Genomic DNA, 21,703 nt, shown 5'->3' with positions numbered 1-21,703 from the left:
TAAAAAGAGGGTAGAAAATATATGAGTACAAGCAACATGAGTTATACTTACAAGACCTTTAAGGTAAGTATAACCTGGAATTTACATGATTTTAAGGGACTTTTTTTAAATAGTAAAGAAAATGGAAAGCAGAGAATACATTATTCCTTTATCCCTTCTTTTTGCTCATTCTGATCCTATAGAGAATCAAAAAATCCAAGGAAGAAAACATACTAATGGTAGTCCTTTAATAACTATAGAAGTGTGAGGTGAAGCTCACCTATATTTCAAAATACGAACATTTGAGCATTATTCTAACGTAACAGGCAGCATAGGCGTGGGGAGGGAAAGCTAAGTATCAGTAGTAACAAGGCTCCTGCTCCTAACACTACTGAATGCTCCATACTGTACTTCCCCTCTGGAAAGACAACAAAGCACAGTGCTTGGGTCCTATCTGCAAACCCTAAGGCCTTCTACCTTATTTTGGAACAAGACAGAAACTCAAGCCTAACAATAATTACATCTTTCCTCTGTATTTTAAATGCAGCTACTGTAATAATAAATACTAATTACCTTCTCAGACCTATAAAATGAATATATATTTATATATTTTAGACAGAGACAGTGCATGTATTTTATATAGATGGTGTGACTTTTTTCCATATGTAGGTAATAATACTTTGACATCAAAATTAGCTCGAATTATTTCTTACCTTTTCAACATCTGCCTTGGTTGCATTGGTATCATTATCCAATCTCTCATAACTCTGTTGTGCCTTTTCTGCCTCTCTACATTCTCTTTCAAATTTCTTTTTACTCTGTTAAAAAATTGATTAAAAAAGATTTCATGTTAAAAATAACTTTAAAATGTTGCCACTGTGTATTATATAGAAATGAACTGTACACTGAAGCTAAGATGTTCTATTAAAAGCCAAACCACGTGCCTTAAATAACAGACATTAATTAAACTATGAAAGAGAAACACAGACAAGACTGAACTAATAATTGTATCTCATCTCCTTCCACTAAGAAAAATATATTGGTTAAGTTTTTATTATATGCTCATCTTAAGCAAGGTTTTTTGGTTAGTTTGCCATTTTTTTCTATTTCATTAACTGTCTTTGTTACTTCTTTTTCTACTTTTTTGATGGTATCCTATAGTAGCTTGGGAGTGGAAGTACTCTTCCATAGTAGTAAAATACTGTTTTAGCCAGGTGTCCTGAATACCATTAGCCCAGACACTGATTTTTTATTTTTAACTTGTTCAAAATGCAGAGTTACAGAAAGAGGGAAAGGAAAGGGGAGGAGAGAAAAGGGAGAATTTCCATCAGTTGATTTGCTCCCCCAAACAGCCACAATGGCTGGGGCTGGGTCAATCCAAAGCCAGGAGTTTCATTCCACAGGAGTGCTAGACAAGGACATGGATCATTTTCTGTTGCTTTCCCAGGCCATAAGCAGGTAGCTGGGTTGGAAGAAGAGCAGCTGGGACTGGAACTGAGCCACTGACCATATGGATATTGGTGTTGAAGGTGGCTGGCAGGTGAACCTGTCAAACCACAGATCCCAGATCCCAATCTTAAACCCAAAGTACTAAAACTTTGTGAAAGCTGTGCACAACTAAATTATTTTATTTCATTTCCTGCAAACCTGTTTTATAGCCTAGAGTTCATACTTTAAAAATCTGCTTAGTTTCCAATGCACTTAATTCTTACAATCCCAGTTTCTCCTGGTTAAATCTCTACAGTTTAATTCTAAAACATCAAGAATTCTTTCAATTTTTTTCTTTTTTTTTTTCTTAAGTATGTCTCAAAATCTGAACTCTTTACCTTGCTTTCCAAACTTAATTCTCTGAAACTCAGTTGAGAGTTGTGGTTTCAAACTGAGCAGCTAAAAGCTGTTAATTGTGGTGCAAAGTGCGTATCATTTATATACAAAAATATTCTTAAATTGTTTTATTATTTGTATAAAAACATCTACATAATAAAATCTTTGCAACAGCTAAGGGAAGGTAGTAGTACAGAAATAATAAAAATAATCTTTCCCAGAAAGTGTATCTTCATACCGCGTAGGAATGTAGTTCAGAAAGGATTCTCGTCTTCACCCTTGGTGTGGCAAGCTAATAACAGCCACTTTTACTCTCCCACCCTTTCTGAGCCGAGCTACATCCCAATACAAATGGCTGAAGTGGGTGGTACTTGCTTTCCTGGTCTCCCCATGGCCAGGGCATTGGTAAATAATCCAAAACCATCAGAAGCACCCATGAGGAAGTATGCAGGGGGTTTTGGGGGAGTTTTCCTTCCCCAGTAAGCAGGAATGGTTAGAAAAGAACTTCCTTTTCCTGTCCTGAGAATACAGTATCTGGCTGCTCAAGTCAACTGCTATCGGTAAGACAAGGCTGAGGGAAAGCACCAACATGGTCAGACTGCGAAGTCTGACAAAAAGCAGATGCAGCCTTGGTGACGTTGCTGAGCTCCTGACCCTGTCTGAAGGGTTCCATTTCTCAGCTTTCAGTTCATGAATCAGTATGCTTTGTCATTAGCAGCCTCTCAGCTGATACTCCCAGCATCTCTGACACTTCGTTTCAATTTGCTTCAAGACCTTCATGATGCTGCTCTTCTGCCCTCATCTTGAAGGCTAGTACCACCTTCTTTATCCTGCCTTTTGTTTTCTCATTTTTCAATACTATGTCACTAATTCAGTATTTCCCCAAGTTCTTTGTATCTTCTCTCAATTATTTCAAACATCTTAAGAACTCTGCAATGGGAGACCCTGGCACTGTGGTGTAGTGGCTCAAGCCACTGCCTGCATTCATGTCCCAGCTATTCCACTTCTTATCCAGCTCCCTGCATATGATCTGAGAAAAGCTGCAGAAAATGGCCCAAATGTTTGGGTCTGTGCCACCTCTGTGAGAGACTGAGATGAGACTTTTGACTCCTGGCTTCAGCCTAGCTCAGCACTGCCTGCTGCAGCTCTCAGATGTGTGAATCAGCACAGGAAAGATCTCTCTCAGTAATTCTCACATAAAAAGGTAAACATACTTATAAAAAATATTCTACAATTCTATTTTCTTGGCTTAAATAAGAAGGATACACACAATAGCAGGAAACAGCATATTACACAGAAATAGTACTTGTCAATCTTCCTCTTGGACTGCAGGCTCCACAAAAGAAGAACATCATTTTGTATCTCCAAGGTACATTATTTTTTTAAAGATTTATTGTAAAGGTGGATGTACAGAGAGGAGGAGAGAGAGAGGAAGATCCGTCTGATGGTTCACTCTCCAAGCGGTCTCAAAGGCCGGAGCTGTGCCAATCCGAAGCCAGGAGCCAGGAGCTTCTTCCAGGTCTCCCACGTGGGTCCCAAGGCCCTGGGCCATCCTTGACTACTTTCCCAGGCCACAAGCAGGAAACTGGATGGGAAGCAGGGCTGCCGGGATTAGAACTGGCGCCCATATGGGATCCTGGCGCGTGCAAGGCGAGGACTTTAACCACTACGCTATCACGCCAGGCCCACCAAAGTACATGTTAGGGACTCTTTCAGTAAACATGATTAGGGTTGAACTCATTTTTTTTTCCCACAGCATTCTTGATTCTTAACAATATCTCTCCAACATTTCTGATGCTTCTTTCTTATAATCTTTGTAAATTTTATTTGGTAACTGTCAATCATTCTCCAAGTTAGCTCATATTAACAAGAATTTGTACAACATCAATTTTTAAAGAAACCATGAACTTTATGAACATAATGGTAGAGCAGTCTGTTCTTTTGTGCAAAAGAAAACACACACACACTCTCTCATTAGATGCTGAGGTGGCTTGTTGAGGCAATTTAAAATTTAATCAATGTAAATACTCCCTAAAAGTCTTGTTGAAACCAATTAAAAAGAAAATCAAAACAAAAATGAAAAGAGACTATTAGTACACCCAAGAGTCCTCAATCAACACTGCTGATAGTATCCTGCACCAGTGACAGAATTATACAACAGAAATTTGACCTGTTTCAAATATGCTTTTAAAAGGGATGAAAGCAAGAACTGCAGTTTTTAAACACCTTAAAGTTGTTTCTCTAACCACTTCAGGTTGTCTATTACTTTAACATGAAAAACTTCCTTAAACATAATTTTCAAGAAATGCAGTGTCCATCACAAAAATAAGATATGAAAAAGAATCAACTGTTAACGGATGGCACTGCAGTACAGTGCCAATAGCAGTAAAGCTGCTGTCTGAGATGATAACATCCCAAATGGTCACTGGCTCAGTTTCCAGCTGTTCCACTTCTTATTCACCTCCTGATTTTGGTCTGGGAAAAACAGCCCACAGTGGTCCAACTGCTTGGCCCTTGCCATCCATGTAGGAGACCAAGAAAAAGTTTACAGCTCTTAACTCTGGCCTGGTCCAGTCCTAGCATTGTAGCCATCTGAAGAGTGAAACAGTACATAGCAGCTCTCCTTCTCCTCCCCTGCTCTCCATCTTCCCCTCTTTCTAATAAACGAATCTTTAAATTAAAAAAAAAGATTTTTTGGTGTGTGTGCTTTTATTGGAAACGCAGATTTACAGAGAAGAGAGATGTAAAGATCTTCCATCTGCTGGCTCACTGCTCAAATGGCCACAACAGCCAGAGCTGAGCCCATCTGAAGCCAGGAACCAGAAGCTTCATCTGGGTCTTCCAGGTGGGTGTGGGGTCGCAAGGTTTGGACCATCCTCTACTGCTTTCCCATGCCAGAAGCAGGGAGCTGAATGGGAAGTGGAGCATCCAGGACACAAAATAGCACTCATAGGGATCCTAGCACTTGCAAGATAAAGAGTTAGCCAACTGAGCCATCATACCGGGCCCTAAAAAACCTTTTAAAAAACAAATTGTTTATAACCTGAGAGTTCAGAAAGAATATTTTGTACAATGAAATATCATTTGATACAGCATTTTAAGTAAAGCAGACTGTAATGCTCTTTGCACACTTCTTGTTTTTCTATTTACTATAAAATAGAACATTTAAGAAAACCAGCTTAGTAAGTACATTTGGGGAAAATTTCCTAAGTAATTATTATGCTTTTCTAATTTTGTCTCACAGAATTAAAATACTTGCCCCTACAAATCACTTTGTTTCCAATAACTGAATGGTTTCTGGCCAACAGTCCAATATTAGAAGCATTTACAAAGTTAAAGAGCCAATGAATAGGAAAAAGCAGTCCATATAATATAATGCACTCTGTTCATGCTAAAGATGGAGCCATGAGAAATAGAATTCTAAAAAAGATGCAGAACTAGAACCTTGGCTATTACAATCTCAGTCAAACTCTTTTCCAAGGGCAGCAGGCATTTAAGCCTGGTAGTTTAAATACCTGTGTCTCACACTGTTGAACCTGGCTCCAGATTCTAGTTCTAGTTTCCCGTGAACGCAGACTCTGGAGAGCAGCAATGATTACCTAACTGACCCTGTCAGCCACCTCAGGACATCCGAGTCAACTTCCAAGCTCCCAGCCTAGGCTCCCCAGCCACTACAGACAACTGGGGAAAGAACTAGTAGGTGAGAGCTCTATCTCGGTCTGTCTCAAATCAAAACAATTAAAAAACAAAAACACAGACTGAAAATGAATCACTATTTCCCTATTCTTTACTCTATTAGTATTTTGTAGTAGCTATTGGAATTTTAAAAAGCATGTCACCACAAAACAAATGTCAAATTGTGAATAATATATCAACAAACATTAAATTCAAACAGACGTGAACCATAACAGAATTTAGAGCTGACCTAAGTCTGTGTTACATGAAAACACTGTAACTCACATTATCCATCTGTTTCCAACACATGTCAAGGTACTGCTGTGCTTTGCGTCCTTCCTGGAGATGCTAAAGATTATAACCACCACCACCAAGAAAATGAAATAAAACAGAGGAGTTACACTTGGAATAAAATCTAAATGCTAAAAATCTTTCATTTATTCTTATTCGAGGAACTAATAATAAATACACCTCACTAAAACAGATGAAAGCCAAACTCTCTGAAGTACATTTCATATTTTCTAACATTATTTTAATACTTTAAATATACCTTTTAACACAGATGCATGCAGAAAAAACAAATATTACTTTGAATACAGGTTGGCAAACATTTTCAGTAAAGGTCAGCTAATACTTGCAAACATTTTAGGTATGGCAAGTCTCATGTCCTCTGTCCCTAAATTTCAGCTCTGCTGATATAATGTAAAAGCAGCCACAGTCATTGACTGTGGATCTGCTAACATAAAGCCTTATTTCTTATGGACATAAATTTCTGTTTCATATAATTTCACATATCATGAGATATTATGCTTTTCATATGCTTATTTCAGTCACCTAGAAACATAAAACTATGCTTTCTTTGCTTATGAGAATGAGGACATGAAAAGGGATGGCAGGCTAGACCTGATCCATGAATGAGTTTGCCAAACCTTGTTCTTAAAACCAAAAGGATCATGAAATACAGAGCCATCTAATCGCAAATTTACCTAGAAAAAGTTTAGTGTAATAGAAAACAAGTTTATGCTCATCACATGCTTGTTTTTAAAGTAATTACTTTTGTGAAAATATTTCACATACTATTATAATGGGATAAAAATGATAAAAATTACCATTTTTCTTTCAGTTTTCAGATCATGAGCATATCTCATTAATTCACCATATACTCTGTGTGCCATTTCTTCTGCTACTACTTCTCGTTGTCCTGCATAGTCATTTAACTCATTAAGGATGTTAAAAAAGGCTATACACGAGGTAAACCTGGCAAAAACATATTTTAAAATGGTGAAATTTACTTTTACTTTCATGATGAATATTTTTGGTAAAGTAAGACTTGAACCTAACATTTGATAAATTTTAACTTCTTCAATATAAACCCCGGCTACTGGTTCTAGATTAATTTTATATGGGAAGAATCCTGCATTAAACTCAAGCTGCAAATGTTCTTTCATCTTCCAAGTTACCTTTAATTTGTTAATAAAGGGATATTTGGGGGTCAGAAAATAACAGAAATACTACCTGCAAGCTCTTTTGGCATACAGGAACCTTTAGTTGCCAACTGACTGGCCTGAGCTTGGGAATGAACTTGATTGGATTTCTAGGCTTGACAGCTGAACCTGTTGCAGAGATGATGTGCTTGCTCTCGAGGACAGAACCTGCCAATCATACCTCTCAAATGCATCTCGATGGCTGCTCTACAGAACAACTTTGCTACCAGCTCTGGCACAGCTGCCTGTATACCTGCCCACATCCTAAATGGAGGTAAAATGCCATTATGGTTGGCACCAAAGAAGGGTAAGAAGGGTCAAAAATAAGGGTAAAAATGTGTGTGAAGGGAAGGAGAGAAAAAAAAAGACAATCACTGTATTAAAATGAATGCACTGAGGAACATACTTATGGCGAAAGGCTAACAGCTCAAGACTCTATTAACACTAACACATAGCAACTGACAATTACACACAAAGTTAAGTGTATTATCTTCTGGTATCTGTACTTTATAGCCACCCACATAGTCCATACTTAAGGCTGCCAAAAAGCTCCTAAGACATTTCTAACCTTTCCTTCAGCATTCAAGAATCGCCTTGAGGTGAGGGTTAGATGTTAAAGACACCAGTGAAGACACGTCCCACACCAAAGAACCTGGGTTCAGTATCTGGCTCCGGCTGCCGACTACAGCTTCCTGGTCTAACACAGACTTTGGGAGGCAGCAGCGATGACTCAAGTTACTGGGCTGCAACCACCCACACAAAAACCTGTAATGAAACCTGGCTCCCAGCTTTGTCCACCCCTAGCCCCAAGACCTGTTTTTCCAATTTTTAAATTACCCTGCAAATCTTATTCCTTTTGATTATCCATTTAAACCAACCTGTTAATATTTTATTACCTTTAAAGGTAAAAGAATCTAAAAGTAGACAACTGCAAAAAAAAAAAAAATCCCTTTCTTTGAGAGACTAAATTACTCAATACGAATTTTATGGGTCTATATTTTACTTGGATTCATCCTTCAGCTAGCCCAGAAAACTGCTGATCAGGTCCACTGAAGTAAGAAATAAACAGCACTTCTCTCTTTTCATAAACACTGTTTTTAAATTAAAACAAGATTCTTAAAATATTTAGTAAAAAGCCAACAGCATATTTATTTTTCTAAAATGTAAATTAAGAATTATTATGAATAAAGATACATAATTTACCTTGGTTCTTCATCTTTGGATGAACGTTTAGGACAGTACTTCTTAACCAAATTTCTATAGGAAGAAGATTTTGAAAAATTTACAATACTGCTGTTCAAATACGACTATTCTGAAAGTTACCAATTTCATTAAATCAAGAATTTCATTACATAAAATAATAATCTACAACCATTAATATAATACATAATCATTACTCACATTTTATTCCTAAAATACTGACACTTATAGAAAAAAAGGTTATTTCTTGTTTATGTGAGTATAATCATAATTTGGCTGATTTATACTATCAAAGAAGGAAAAAAATAAGAGGAAGAATAAGAGAGTCACTGTTAGTAAATGAAACGCAGGAGTACCCATGTTCAAGGGGACATACAGATACTCTATTTGAAAGGAGAAAAGTATATACAGTGATTACAATACACAGCATAAATGCTATGGTAATAGCATAAAAAGAAAATAAAGAAAAAACCAACACTTAATAATCAGTGGGTGAAGAACAGATAAATCTGAGAAAGCAGTTCTGATGAGCATTCCTGCCATTGAGAAACCAACATCCATTAGCTGCAACATAGAACACAGCACGCTAACATGAGCTTTTTTTCAACCAGGGCCATCTGCGCACACATAAAATCATTTGCAGGGCATAAAGAACAATTGCATCCACCTGGGCGGAACCTTTGGAACATGTAGCATTGCGACCTTGGGTTGATATCAGGTGGCCTTTCCCCATCCTCAGGTACTGGGATGATAGGGAGGCTGGGTATGGCTATCTCTTTATCTCTCCCCTCCCCTCAGAAATGGGAAGAAGAAATAGAACGCCTGGAAACAATGATCACATCCACTTCTCCCTAATTCTAGATCCTTCTCAGCCTGATCAACTATGTAAAATAGTTGAGGACAGAACCTCAAAATAAACATCTAAAATAAACATTAAAAAAACCCAGAGAATTATATTTAAAAATCAGTGGAGCAGCTGGGATACAAACCAGCACCCATATGGGATTCTGGCACATGTTAAGGCAAGGACTTTTAGCCACTAGGCTACTGCGCCAGGTCCATCCAAACTTTTTGATGAATGAGAAGATTCTATCTCTTTAGAGCTAAATGCTTAAATAGCACTACAAAAACAGTAAAATACAAATGTCCAATACAGAATTACGATCACAACTGGAACTCTGAAGAAACTCTAAGGATCAAGATCTGTAGTCTCCATGTATGAAGACAATCACAAAAATTGGAGCTGCCGCTCATCAACATTTTACTTATCTTTACACTTAGCACTTTATATATAACTTTATGCTTAACACAGCTGCAGTCAGATATTACTATTCATACACTTTACACAACTCAAAAATACTAAATTAACTTGCATATCTAGTAACAAGTATAGCCAAAACTTACCTCAAATCTGATTCCAGTCATGGAGACAACTAAAATAATTAATGCAAATAAGACTACTCAAGACTCATGTTGTGGTACAGCATGTTAACTGGAGTGGTGATTTGAGTTAAGTCCCATATTGAAGCACTGATTTGTGTCTTGGCTACTTGGGTACCATGCTTCTAATAAAGCTTCTTGCTAATATCCCTGAGAAGGCAGTAAAAGATGCCCTAAGTATTTTGGCCCCTGCCACCCACATGGAAGACCAGCAATCAAGTTTTTGGCTGATAACTTCAACCAGCCCAAGTAGTTGCTGCCAACCGGGGAAAGAACCTGCAGGTGAAAGATTCCCTCCTCCCCTCTTTCTCTTTACCACTTTTTTAAACAAGCAAATCTTAAGGAATAGCAGTACATTCAGTTCCCTCTGGGTCCTATTCAGTTTGTGTCACAGAAAGGAAAGTAGAGTAAGAAGCTGAAACAGAGGAGCCACCCTGACCCCCTCTAGGCAAAGACATGCCTGGTTCCCAACATGCAGCCCCCTTCTCTGGATTAATTGTATTAGCATTCCAAGAGTGGGTCGGTCACCAACACTTGGGAGATGAACCCCTGTACCCTGTGAAGAGAATGGGGAAACCTCAAGGGGGCTCTGACACATACTCCTAGCTCAACACACCCCACACTGAGGGGCAGCTACCACCTGGAAGTGAGTGGTAAATGTGCAATCCCAACATCACTATATCTACTGATGGTGCTGTAAGCACATCACAGAACTAAGCATCCTGGCTAGACCAAACCCATTGCTTTATACGCTGTTAGCCTGTTGATGCACACAAAGACATATGTACTGTGAAATATACATATTTTAACATATATATAAATGTTTCAGGCTATACATATAGCTTTTTAAAGATTTATTTCTTTATTTAAAATCGGAGTTACAGGGAGATGGAGAGACAGAAAAAGATCCTCCACTCACTGGTTCACTCCCCAGATGACAACGGCTAGGGCAAGAAGTCAAAGGCCAGGAACTTCATCCAGGTTTCACACATATATGAAAGGATCCAAACATGTGGGCCCTCTTCCGCTGCTTTTCTAGTTGCTTTAGCAAGGAGCCAGATTGGAAGTAGAGCAGTGGGATATAAAGTGATGCCTATGAGATGCCCACAATGCAGGAAGCAACCTTTTCCCACTGTGCCATTATGATGGTGCCAATGATGATCCCAATATATATCATATAGGATGACCAAATACATCGTAAGAAGTAAAAAGTAGGGACATGGCATGACAACCTAGTGCCTAAGTCCTTGCCTTGCATGCACTGCGATACCACATGGGTGCCTGTTCATGTTCTGGCTGCTCTACTTCCCATCCAGCTCCCTGCCTGTGGCAGGAAAGCAGTATAGGAAGATCCAAAGCCGTAGAACCTTACACTTGCATGGAAGACCTGGAAGAAGCTCCTGGCTCCTGGCTTCAGATCAGCTCAAGCTCCAGCCATTGTGGCCACTTATAGAGTGAACCAGTGGATAGAAGACCTTTCTCTCTGTCTCTCCATCTCTATGTAAATCTGACTTTCCAATAAAAAAAAAATTTTTTAAACCAAAAAGATGTAAGAAGTAACAACATACTGTATATTGCTCTAGAAGGAGTGCTACATGTCTTGGGCCAGATTCTGAGGCAATGGTTAAGTACCCAATAAGGTATCCAGAAATGTCATGGGTTTAATTGTGCTCCTGTGTGTAAACTGTCAAAGGCCCTCTCACCAAGACATTGTCAGTGACATTAATTCTCAAGCTCACATCGGTTGCAAAAACCATCTCACAGGGGCAAAAAACAATGCCACAACAAGTTACAGAATTCTTAGTGGGGTGCTTGAGCGTCCATGCAAACGGGGTGAAACCACATCGAGGTGGCCAGAGAGACATCTGCTGGGCCCTGCCAAACAGGTGGAAGCTCCCTGGGCCCTACCAAGCAGGGGTGCTGTTCTCTTCACACCTTCGTGTCATCCACACCTCCTGCAAGGACCCCAGCATACCTCATCTAAAAAACAGCAGTTACAAGAAAATTCAGATGAATTACCTGACAACAAATTCCACAAATTTGACAGATGAACTCAATGTAGAAAGTGAGGTTGAATCTCTCAATTCAGCAGATTACAGCAGCAACAGAGAAGAACATGAACTTTCAGATGAAGACAGTGAGGTCTACTTAGTGTACTAGGAAGGGGTGGGTGATACAGATTCATTTGGAAACTCTAAAAATCTTCTTGGCTGATTATTGTGAATGAATACAATAAAATGAATTCTACCTTTAACCACACTGCAATAGAGGTAGGTTTCATAAAGATAAAGGAGAAATTCTTGAGAAAGTCAAAATAGAAAACAGAGAAAAATTTTTGATGCTCCTGATTCTAAAAGCAAATTACAGCAAATGATTCCAAAGAGCCAAGTGTTACACAATGATAAAAATCAAGCAAGCCTCCCAGTCGCAAGCAATAATTAGTCTCAGCCATTAACTTATTTAAAAAAAATATTTGGGGCCCAGTGGCAGGGTTTAGTGGCTAAGGTTCTTGCCTTGAACGCACCGGGATCCCATATGGGTGCCGGTTCTACTCCCGGAAGCTCCACTTCCCATCCAGCTCCCTGCTTGTGGCCTGGGAAACAGATGAGGATGGGCCAATGCTTTGGGACCCTGCACCTGTGTGGGAGACCCAGAAGGAAGTTTCTGGCTCCTGGCTTCGGATCAGCGCAGCACTGGCTGTTGCGCTCACTTGGGGAGTGAATCATCGGATGGAAGATCTTCCTCTCTTTCTCTCCTCCTCTCTGTATATCTGACTTTGTAATAAAAATAAATAAAATATTTAATATAATATATAATATATAGAGATATCATGTGAATCTTACTATGTTAATCAGTATTACTTCATACTTGTACCTAATGTAACAAGAACTTGTGATGTAATTCATTAGTTAATCATCCGTAAGAGGTAGATTGTTTATAACCACCTGAGATAGTCAGTGTCTCCATATAACTGTTACTGGTACAGCCCATCAACAACAAAGGCCTAATCTTCACTGTACCTACATCAGGGCCCCGTTAGGGCCCCAGGATACAAGAATTAACCTCCAACGAAAAGTTATTTTCCTACATGGCTGGGAGACACTCCAGTGGAAGCATGATGGACACACATTATGAACCTAGAGGGGAGAACAGAGGGAAGGGGAGGGAATTTAGGGGAAGAGAAGGGAAGAGGCCTCTGCCAACTAAACTGTATAAAAAAAAAACAATATTGAGGAAAAAAAGAAGTTAATGGTTGGGTCCATGTTTGTGGCACACAGAGCAAAGCAACCGTCTGCATGGCCAGCATCCCATATCAAAGTGCAGGTTCAAGTCCTGGCTGCTGTGCTTCTGATCCAGCATTTGCAAGATTTTCCAGTACTACATTAAGTAGCAGTGGTGATAGTAGATAGCCTTGTCTGGTTCCAGATCTTGGTGTAAAGGTTTCCAATCTTCCCCATTCAACCTAATGTTGGCCTTGGGTTTTTCATATATTGCTTTAATTATGGTCTGCATTGTTCCTTCTATGCCTACTTTATTTAGTGTTTTTAACACGAAGTGGTGTTGGATTTTGTCAAAAGCTTTTTCTGTGTCTATTGAGACTATCGTATAATTTCTGTTCTTGAGTGGTTTTTTAAAAAAGATTTATTTACTTTTATTGGAAAGGCAGATATACAGAGAGGAGGAGAGATAGAGAGGAAGATCTTCTGTCGAAGATTCACTCCCCAAGAGGTCTCAATGGCCAGAGCTGAGCCAATCCAAAGCCAGGAGCCAGGAGCTCTTCCGGGTCTCCCATATGGGTGCAGGGTCCCAAGGCTTTGGGCTATCCTCAACTGCTTTCCCAGGCCACAAGCAGGGAGCTGGATGGGAAGTGGGGCCACTGGGATTAGAACCGGGGCCCATATGGGATCCCGGTGCGTGCAAGGCAAGGACCTTAACCACTACACTATCGTGCCAGGCCCTCTTGAGTGTTTTGATATGGATGGTGTATCACATTTATAGCTTTACTTATCTTGAACCATAACTGCAGGCCCGGATGAATTCCATTTGGTCTGGGTGAATGATGTATCTGAGGTGTTTTTGTATTCTGTTGGGTAATATTTTGCTGAGGATCTTAGCATCAATGTTCATCAGGGATATCAGTCTGTAGTTTTCTTTCTCTGTCAGATTTCTATTAAGGTAATGTTGGCTTCATACAACGAGTTTGGAAGAACTGCTTCCCCTTCTATTGATTTGAAGAGTTTATGCAGGCTTGGGGTCAGTGTTGCTAGGAATGCTGTGTAGAATTCTGCAGTGAAACCATCTGGGCCTAGGTTTTTCTCTGTTGGCAGGGTTTTGATTACTGATTCAATTTCTGCCTCTGTTATAGGTTTGTTTAGGCTTTCCGTTGCTTCTTTGGCTAAGTTTTGGTAGCTGGTGGGAGTCCAGGAACCTCTCTGTTTCTTGGAGGTCTTCTGATTTGTTCGTATATAGTTGTGTGCAGTAACTTGTAATTATTCTTTGTATGTCTGTGGTGTCTGTTGTGATGTTTCCTTGTTCATCTTTAATGCTACTAATTCTCATTTTTTCCCACTGGTTTTTAAACTGTGTTGTACACAGGTTTATAAGTCGACTTTACTGATCCTATTTAGTGCCTGGTTCTTCACTGGCCATCAGTCACACCACTCCCTCCAGCCTTCATGGTTCCCAGCTCACCAGCAGAAATCTACCATGGTCTCCAACTCCCAACTCCCAGCATACCACTCTCCACCCCCTGTGATCCCATGCTATGGCCAAACCATTGCTTACACAGCCTTTCTCCTGCTCCTGGTTCCAGCAGTGCCCAGGATTAGGGACACACCAGCTGTGACTTCTTTCTAGATCACAAGATTGTCAGTGGTTCCAGCTGCACAATTTTTTTTTCTTTCCTCTTCTTGCTGGAACCTACTGGCAATAAGGTCTGGGGGCAACCTAGACCTATTTTGTAGGGAACCCATAGATGCCAAGTTGGTATTGTTTTCCCAGTGGGTCTAGACAAGGTGTTAAGCTAGAAATGAGTTCTACACTGGTGCACAACTTGCACAACTTGCTGTTGTCCCTCCCCAGGGCCTTCATCACAGTACTCAAAAAGGGACCTGATATGGCTGGCAGTGTGGTTTGCCAACAACAGTTATTGACCTAAAATGTAAAAACCACCTTTGAGAAATACTGGTTTTTAAGCATTATCCAATAAGTTATTTTAAACTTAAACTGATGTCAAACTTCAGCAAAGAACACTTCAAAGAGTAGGTAGCTTCAAATATTGTACTTTGAAACATTTTAAACATGTGTGGAGGTTCTAGGCTGTGCTAGAGTATCTGCATCACTCAAGCCCCCAGTTAGGACCATGTGGTCCATCTAGCATAATGAGCTCTGTTACTGTAAAACTGAAGCATTTCCACAACCTTGTTTCCTTGCATCAAATTAAAACTCTCATTCTAAGAAGACATATGCCCTGGTAGAAGATAAAGCTGATTATCAGCAATATATAGAATAGGCCCGGCACCATGGCCTAGCAACTAAAGTTCTTGCCTTGAACGTACCAGGATCCCATATAGGCACCAGTTCTAATCCCAGCAACCCAGCTTCCCATTTAGCTCCCTGCTTGTAGCCTGGGAAAGCAGTCAAGGACAAAGCCTTGGGACCCTGCATCAATATGACAAACCCAGACGAGCTCCGAGCTCCTGGCTTTGGATTGACTCAGTACTGGCCATTGCAGTATTTGGGAAGTGAATCATCGGATGAAGATCTTCCACTCTCTCTCTCTCTTCCTGTTTATCTGACTTTGCAATAAAAATAAATACATCTTTAAAAATAAATAGTATATAGAGAAAATAACTGGAAAAGACTTAAATTTAAATGCTACAATGATCATACATGGCTTACGTGTTTTTTCTAAAAATAATAAAAACATAGAAAATGAAATTTATTCTTCCACAGCTGTTTATCTCAGACCTTCTACTAAAATTGTCTAAAAGTAAGCCAAGGGGCTGGCACATGGGCATATGAGGCCAAAACCATGAATGCAGTGCCAACATCCCATGTAGGTGCCAGTTCGTGCCCTGGCTGCTTTTTTTTTTTTTAACAATCTTTTTTTTTTTAAAGATTTATTTTTATTATTTTTTTATTGGAAAGGCGGATATACAGAGAGGAGAGACAGAGAAGAAGATCTTCTGTCCGATGATTCACTCCCCAAGTGAGCGCAACAGCCGATACTATACCGATCCGAAGCCAGGAGCCTCTTCTAGGTCTCCCACGCAGGTGCAGGGTCCCAAACCTTTGGGCCGTCCTCGACTGCTTTCCCGGGCCACAGGCGGGGAGCTGGAAGGGAAGCGGGGTTGCTGGGATAGAACCGGCGCCCATATGGGATCCCGGGCGTGCAAGGACAGGACCTTAACCACTTGCGCCACCACGCTGGGCCCGACAATATGTACATAGTTAATTAGGGTAAAAAGGTTCAAGGGCTACAGGAAAGTGGGTAAGACTATTATTTCCATATTGGTTCCTTCATGTTTAAAGGGGGGTATTAACGGAGAAGGCCCACCCAATTTCCCACCCTCCCAAGGTCTCGAATGTAGTGTATGCTCTGAGGTTCTTGCTCAAGTGGTTTTCATAGTTCACCAGTTATGAATCGCTGCCAATCTTGCCACTCCAATTCTATGAGGTCTTCGAAAAATCTACTGATTGACATAGTCCATCATAGAGTCTCTGTTTGCCCCATATTTCGCTGCCATCATATAGCTGAGATGGTTGATTGAACTATTCTGTCTTCTCTCTGTTCTTCGTTAGGGTTCTGAGTCCAATAGTTTGATTGGGGAGATCTCCAAAGAAACTTTGTCTGAGGTGTTCTCAGACCAGATTCTTGTATGTACTAGCAAGTACAGGGCCCAGCAAAATCCATCGCCTTGGTCAGCTGGTGGTTGTGATCGCTGGGTTGGTTCTGTTTTCACTCCCGACTTCCACTGGAACCTATGGGTGTTGCAGTCCAGCCAGGTTCTGCCCAGCACATACTCAGCCCTCACATAAACGAGTGGGAGCTGCAGCCTAGTTGGAGCAACCCATAATAACCCCTACCAGGCCCTCCCCCTATCCTGGTTTGCCAGTTGTGTAGCTGTAGTCCAGTCTGTCCCACATCCCATTCCACCCCAGCACCCATCCTGGTTTTAGTGCCCTTCCGTGGAAGTGGTAACCCAAGAGGGAGGAGCCCACCATTTCCCTCCCAGACCTCTGCCACTCCCGGATTGTGCTCTCTCCAGGTAGTTCTGTGGTTTGACTTGACAGAACTAGGCCCCAGCACCAGCTTCTGCCAGCTGATGCTGTGGCTAAGCCAAAACAACCCTCACCCACTCTAATTTTGTTTGCACCAGTAGGAATAATCAGCCCAGCCTGGCTTTTCCCTGTTCTAGTCCACCTGACGCATACAGGTGTTGTAGCCCTGCCTAGTCTGGTCTGCCCCCATCCCAGCTCATGCTCTCCAGTGGGAGTAGCTGTCCAGCAAAGGAACCACCCTATATACCCCCTGCTGGCTATGCCCCCTCCCTTCCTGATTCTCACACGTGCTGGTTGGGTGCTGCAGTCACATCCGGTACAGGTAACCTCATGTTGGCATTCCGTATTGTGAACTGGTTTTTGTCACACCCAAACCTGGCTCGACCCTCACTCTGTTCTAGTGCTCAGATTTGCCAGTAGATGACGTGAACTGATTCAGCCTGGTCTGCCAACCGACCCAAGCCAAATGCATGCCAGTGGGTACCTTTCCATGGCCTGTTCTGGGTTGCTCCCTATCATGTTTCTTGCGCTTACCTGCCAGGTCTGTGTCCTGCCAGAGGAGTTGCCCAGGCTCCTCCATCAGAACCTCTCCCAGTGCCAGGTTTCACGCTTACCAGTGGGTCCATGAGCTAGCCCTACTCAGTTCACCTCCTGTCATAGCAGGATCAGTGGCTTTTTTTGACTGGTCTTCAACCCAATCTGGTTCTTACTGTTGGATGTTTCACTCCAGCCACGGCTCGTCCATACCCAAACACAGCTTACACATGGCTCAGTAGGGGTTGATATCTAGCCTAGTCCATCCCATATCTACCCTGGTCCTCCAAGACACCAGAGGGTGTTGGAGTCTGGCCTGGCTCGGTGCATCCAATCCCAGTCCACATTTGTGCCAAGAGAGACTACAACCCTTTCCCCGTTCAGAATGCAGCCCCCATTCCAGGCCACGTGCCCCTTGGTGGGAGCCTCAACCCAGCTAGGGTGTCCCCTTAGCACCCCAACCGGGACTGGTCCCAGCCATTGATCACATGCATGCTAGTGGTTGCTCTGACTCAGCTTGGTTCAGCCCCTCACCTGTCCCAACCTCTGACTTAGACACTGTGGCTTAGCATTCCTGGTTCATACAGACCAGTAGGTGCAAGAGTCTAGCTCGGCATGACCTGTGCTCCCTTCTGGTCTCTGGTTTCACCTGTGGGCTAAGGTTTGCTCACTCCTGCCACCCTGTTCCGTTACCAACTGGCACATTACCCAGCTGTTGGAGCTACTTATCCAGCTTGTCTGACCCCCAGGTCTGGACCATGTGTACACCAGTGGGAGCTATGACTCGCCAAGGGAGTTTCTCAAGTTCCTCCACTCCCAGACCAGTTCCTCCCAGACCCAGTTCTCATACATGCCATTGGGTTTAGGCCAGGTTCCAGCAAAGTCTGGCCTTTCATTTGGCCTTGGATGAGCTGGTATGCGTTGCAGCCTGGCCCACCCCACACCCTATTCAGGATGCACATTTGGGTGCTGCTGCCCTTGATCAGTCCAGACTGTTGTCAGTTCCTTAACCTGTGAGTGATGGCAGGCTCCTTGGTCACACTTAGCTTAGTCCATCACCACATCCACTCTTGAGCTAACCAGTGGGGCTAGAATTTCCACAGGGTATGGCCCACACATCCCTCACAGAATCTACCCCTGGTTATGGTTCTCGAGTGCTAGTTAATGTAATGGCCCTGCTTAATGTGACCCTTCTCCTGATCCATCATCATGTCAAGTAACAGGATATGATTCTGCTGGACAAGCTCCGAGCCATAGCTTTTGCATGGACTGATATTTGGTGGTCAGCACTGTTCAGTGATTACCAGTTTTTCAAAGGAAGAGTTACTGTCACCGGGAATCTTTACACTTGTTTCACATCCTAGAAGCACAATAGGTTCAACTTGGAGCTACCTAAGCAGCAATTCAAAGAACCAAACCACAGAGCTCCCCGACCGGGTGGCCAGCAGGCGGAGCCTGGCACCAAATGGCACACTGGCCACCCGGGGACAGCTCATCAAGTGCACATGGTGGCTGGTGTGTGGGATCCAGGCTTGAGATGTCCTGTCCTGAGACCCACCAGCAGCCGTGATACTGCTGGAAGTTGAAATTCCCAGGCCCAAGGTCGCGCCCCTCCCCAATCCCATTCACTGTCCAATGAGGGCAGTGGGTGGGCCCCGGACCTGCCCAGTCATGGAGACTCCCCCCCTGGGTGTACTCACCCCAAAGGGAGGCTGCTCCACTTCTAATCCCAGCTCCCTGCTAATGGCCTGGCAAAGCAACAGGATGGCCAAAGGCCTTGGGACCCTGTACCTACATAAGAAATACAGAAGAATCTCCTGGCTCTCAACTTCACACTGGCTCGGCTCTGGATATGTGGCCATTTGGGGAGTGACCCAGAGGATGAAAGATCTCTGTCTCTGTAAAGCTTCCATGCAAATAAATTATAAATCTTAAATCTTTTTTGAAACATAGCCAAAAAGACTATATACAAAGGAGTAAATAGTTAATAAGCTGATGCAAGTACTGTGGCATTCTGGAATGCTCATTAGAGTCCCAGCTACAAATCCAAATCCAGCATCCAAATCCAGCATCCTGCTAGTATTCAAATGAGGAAAGGCAGCAGATGATGACTCAAGTATCTGAGTTCCTGCATTTGCCTTAATGGCTGTCAGCATTTGAAGTGTGAATCAGCAGATGAAAGCTCCGTGTTTCCCTCTCCCTCTTTCACTCTATCTTTCAAATAAATAAATAAATCTGTAATAAAAAGAAAAACCAGCTTAACCGTTCAGTTTAAATTGAAGCCGACTGCTACCAGTTTTAAGTATCAAGTACTATCATTTTAAAGAAATTTAGTCATAGAGGAGACACTGCATGCTGTCTTCACAGTTCCAGAAACAAAACAGTCCCAGAAAATTCATAGTCCTAAAGCAGCCCCTGATTCACCTATTTACATATATAAGATGATGAAATAGCTATTTTAGCCACTTGCTACACAGTTCAAATGACTATCACACAAATCGATAAAGGAGAGCTCTTGGTGCAACAGTTAAGATACTTCTTGAGGGCTTCTGAGAGGGTGCCACCCCTTAAAAGCCAGTTTGAACTGCTGCTCCACTTTCACTCTGCCTCCCTGCTAAAGTACCTGGAAGAGCAACAGAAGATGGCCCAAGTATTTAGGCTTCTGCCACCCACATGAGAGCCAGGGGAGAGTTCTTGGCTTCTGGTTTTGACCTGGCCTGGCCCAAATCTGGCAATTGTGACCACTCAAGGAGTAAACCAAAGGATGAAGGATTATTCAATATATTCTCACCCCTTCTCCTTATCCCTCTTTCCCTCCCTTCTTCCATCCACCTTCCTAACAGCCCCCATAATTCTGTGTTTCACACAAAATAACTCTAAAAACAAAACAACAAAATCAGACCCACATCCTATGTCAGAGTGACTGGGTCCGAGTCCTGATTCCATTCTAGATAGCAGCTTCCTGTTAATGTCCATCCCAGGAAGCAGTAGAAACAACTCAAGTTAATTGGACCCCTGCCCTCCAAGTGAGACGCCCAGATTGAGTTGCGAGCTCATTGGTCTGGTCACCCCTAACTTTGTCAAAGGCATCTGGGAAGCAAACCAGTGGATGAAAGCTCTCTCTTTGAAATAAAAATCACTAAACAAAATTAAAAGAAAACAACTTGGAAATAAAATTCTTTTAGGCATTATGAAAGAGTTAATAGATTGACCAAGTAATTATATATAGCTAATACCAGGAAAAATCAATCTTTTTAGCTGATTAAAAATCAATACCTTTGGGGGCAATGTCATGGCATAGTATGCTAAGTTTTGCCTGCAGCACTGCTGCTTCCTATCCTCGCTGCTCCAGCTCCCTACTTATGGCATGGGAAGGCAGCAGAAGATGGCCCAAGTACTTGGGACCATGCACCCACATGGGAGATCCAGAGGAGGCGCCAAGTTACTGACTTCAGATCAGCCAACTCTGGCCACGGTGACCATTTTGGGAATGGACTGGTGAATGGAAGATCTTTCTCCTCCTTTTGGTAGGTAACTCCGCCTTTCAAATAATTTTTTTTTAAAAAAGTCTTCACATCCTTTTCATTGAAATATTTACTATAAAAATATGTAACACAAAAGCTCTGAACTTATGTGCTTTATTTAGATGTCTTTTTCTTTTAAAAGCATTATTTTTAGAGAAAGAAGGAGAGACAGAAAAGAGACCCGAGATACTCCATTAGCTGGCTCACTCCCCAAAAAACCGTAATGACAAAAGCTAAGCTAATCTGAAGCTGAGCTCCTTTTCCAGTTTCCCACATGGGTGTTGGGGTCCAAGGCCTTGAGGTCATCCTCCAAGCAGAGAGCCAGATCACAATGGAACAGCCAGGACACAAACCAGGGCCCATAAGGAATGCCAGCACTTGCAGGCAGAGGACTAGCCTGATATGCTACTATGACAAATCCTGTACTTACATTCTTAATAACTATATTTCACTTGTTCAGTTTTACTTAGATCATTTAATCTAAAATAATTTTTTTTCCACATAAAAAACAAGACTTTTTGATTTTGTCAAGGTACTTTAAGTTCAAGTTTTCTTTCCTGATAAAATGGGATTTACAGTGCACTGACTGAATCATGGATGCCTACTACAGGGCAGGTACTCTGCAGGTGTTAGAAACACAGTGGTGGGAGACCAGCATGGTGGTATACTGGGCAAAGCTGCCATGGGTGCTGGTTACTGTCTATTTATTTTAGTTTCCATCCAGCTCCCTGCTAATGACCTGAGAAAAGCAGCAAAGGA

The 21,703-nt window shown here is 41.9% G+C and overlaps 1 protein-coding gene across 1 annotated transcript in view; it reads right to left on the bottom strand.

The window, feature by feature from the left end:
- FNBP1L (formin binding protein 1 like) overlaps positions 1-21,703 on the bottom strand; it is a 107,071-nt gene that overhangs the window by 31,007 nt on the left and 54,361 nt on the right. The window contains exons 3-6 of the mRNA XM_040998692.1: positions 8,166-8,219; positions 6,588-6,735; positions 5,764-5,826; positions 693-797 (exon numbers count right to left, since the gene is read on the bottom strand). Coding sequence (XP_040854626.1) covers positions 693-797; positions 5,764-5,826; positions 6,588-6,735; positions 8,166-8,219 — 370 coding nt within the window. The remainder of the gene's footprint in view (positions 1-692; positions 798-5,763; positions 5,827-6,587; positions 6,736-8,165; positions 8,220-21,703) is intronic.

Source organism: Ochotona curzoniae, unplaced genomic scaffold (genome assembly GCF_017591425.1).
Source record: "Ochotona curzoniae isolate NIBS_2020 unplaced genomic scaffold, NIBS_Ocur_1.0 scaffold_1037, whole genome shotgun sequence".
Lineage (NCBI taxonomy): Eukaryota > Metazoa > Chordata > Mammalia > Lagomorpha > Ochotonidae > Ochotona > Ochotona curzoniae.
This window is presented reverse-complemented; position numbering and strand designations above follow the sequence as displayed.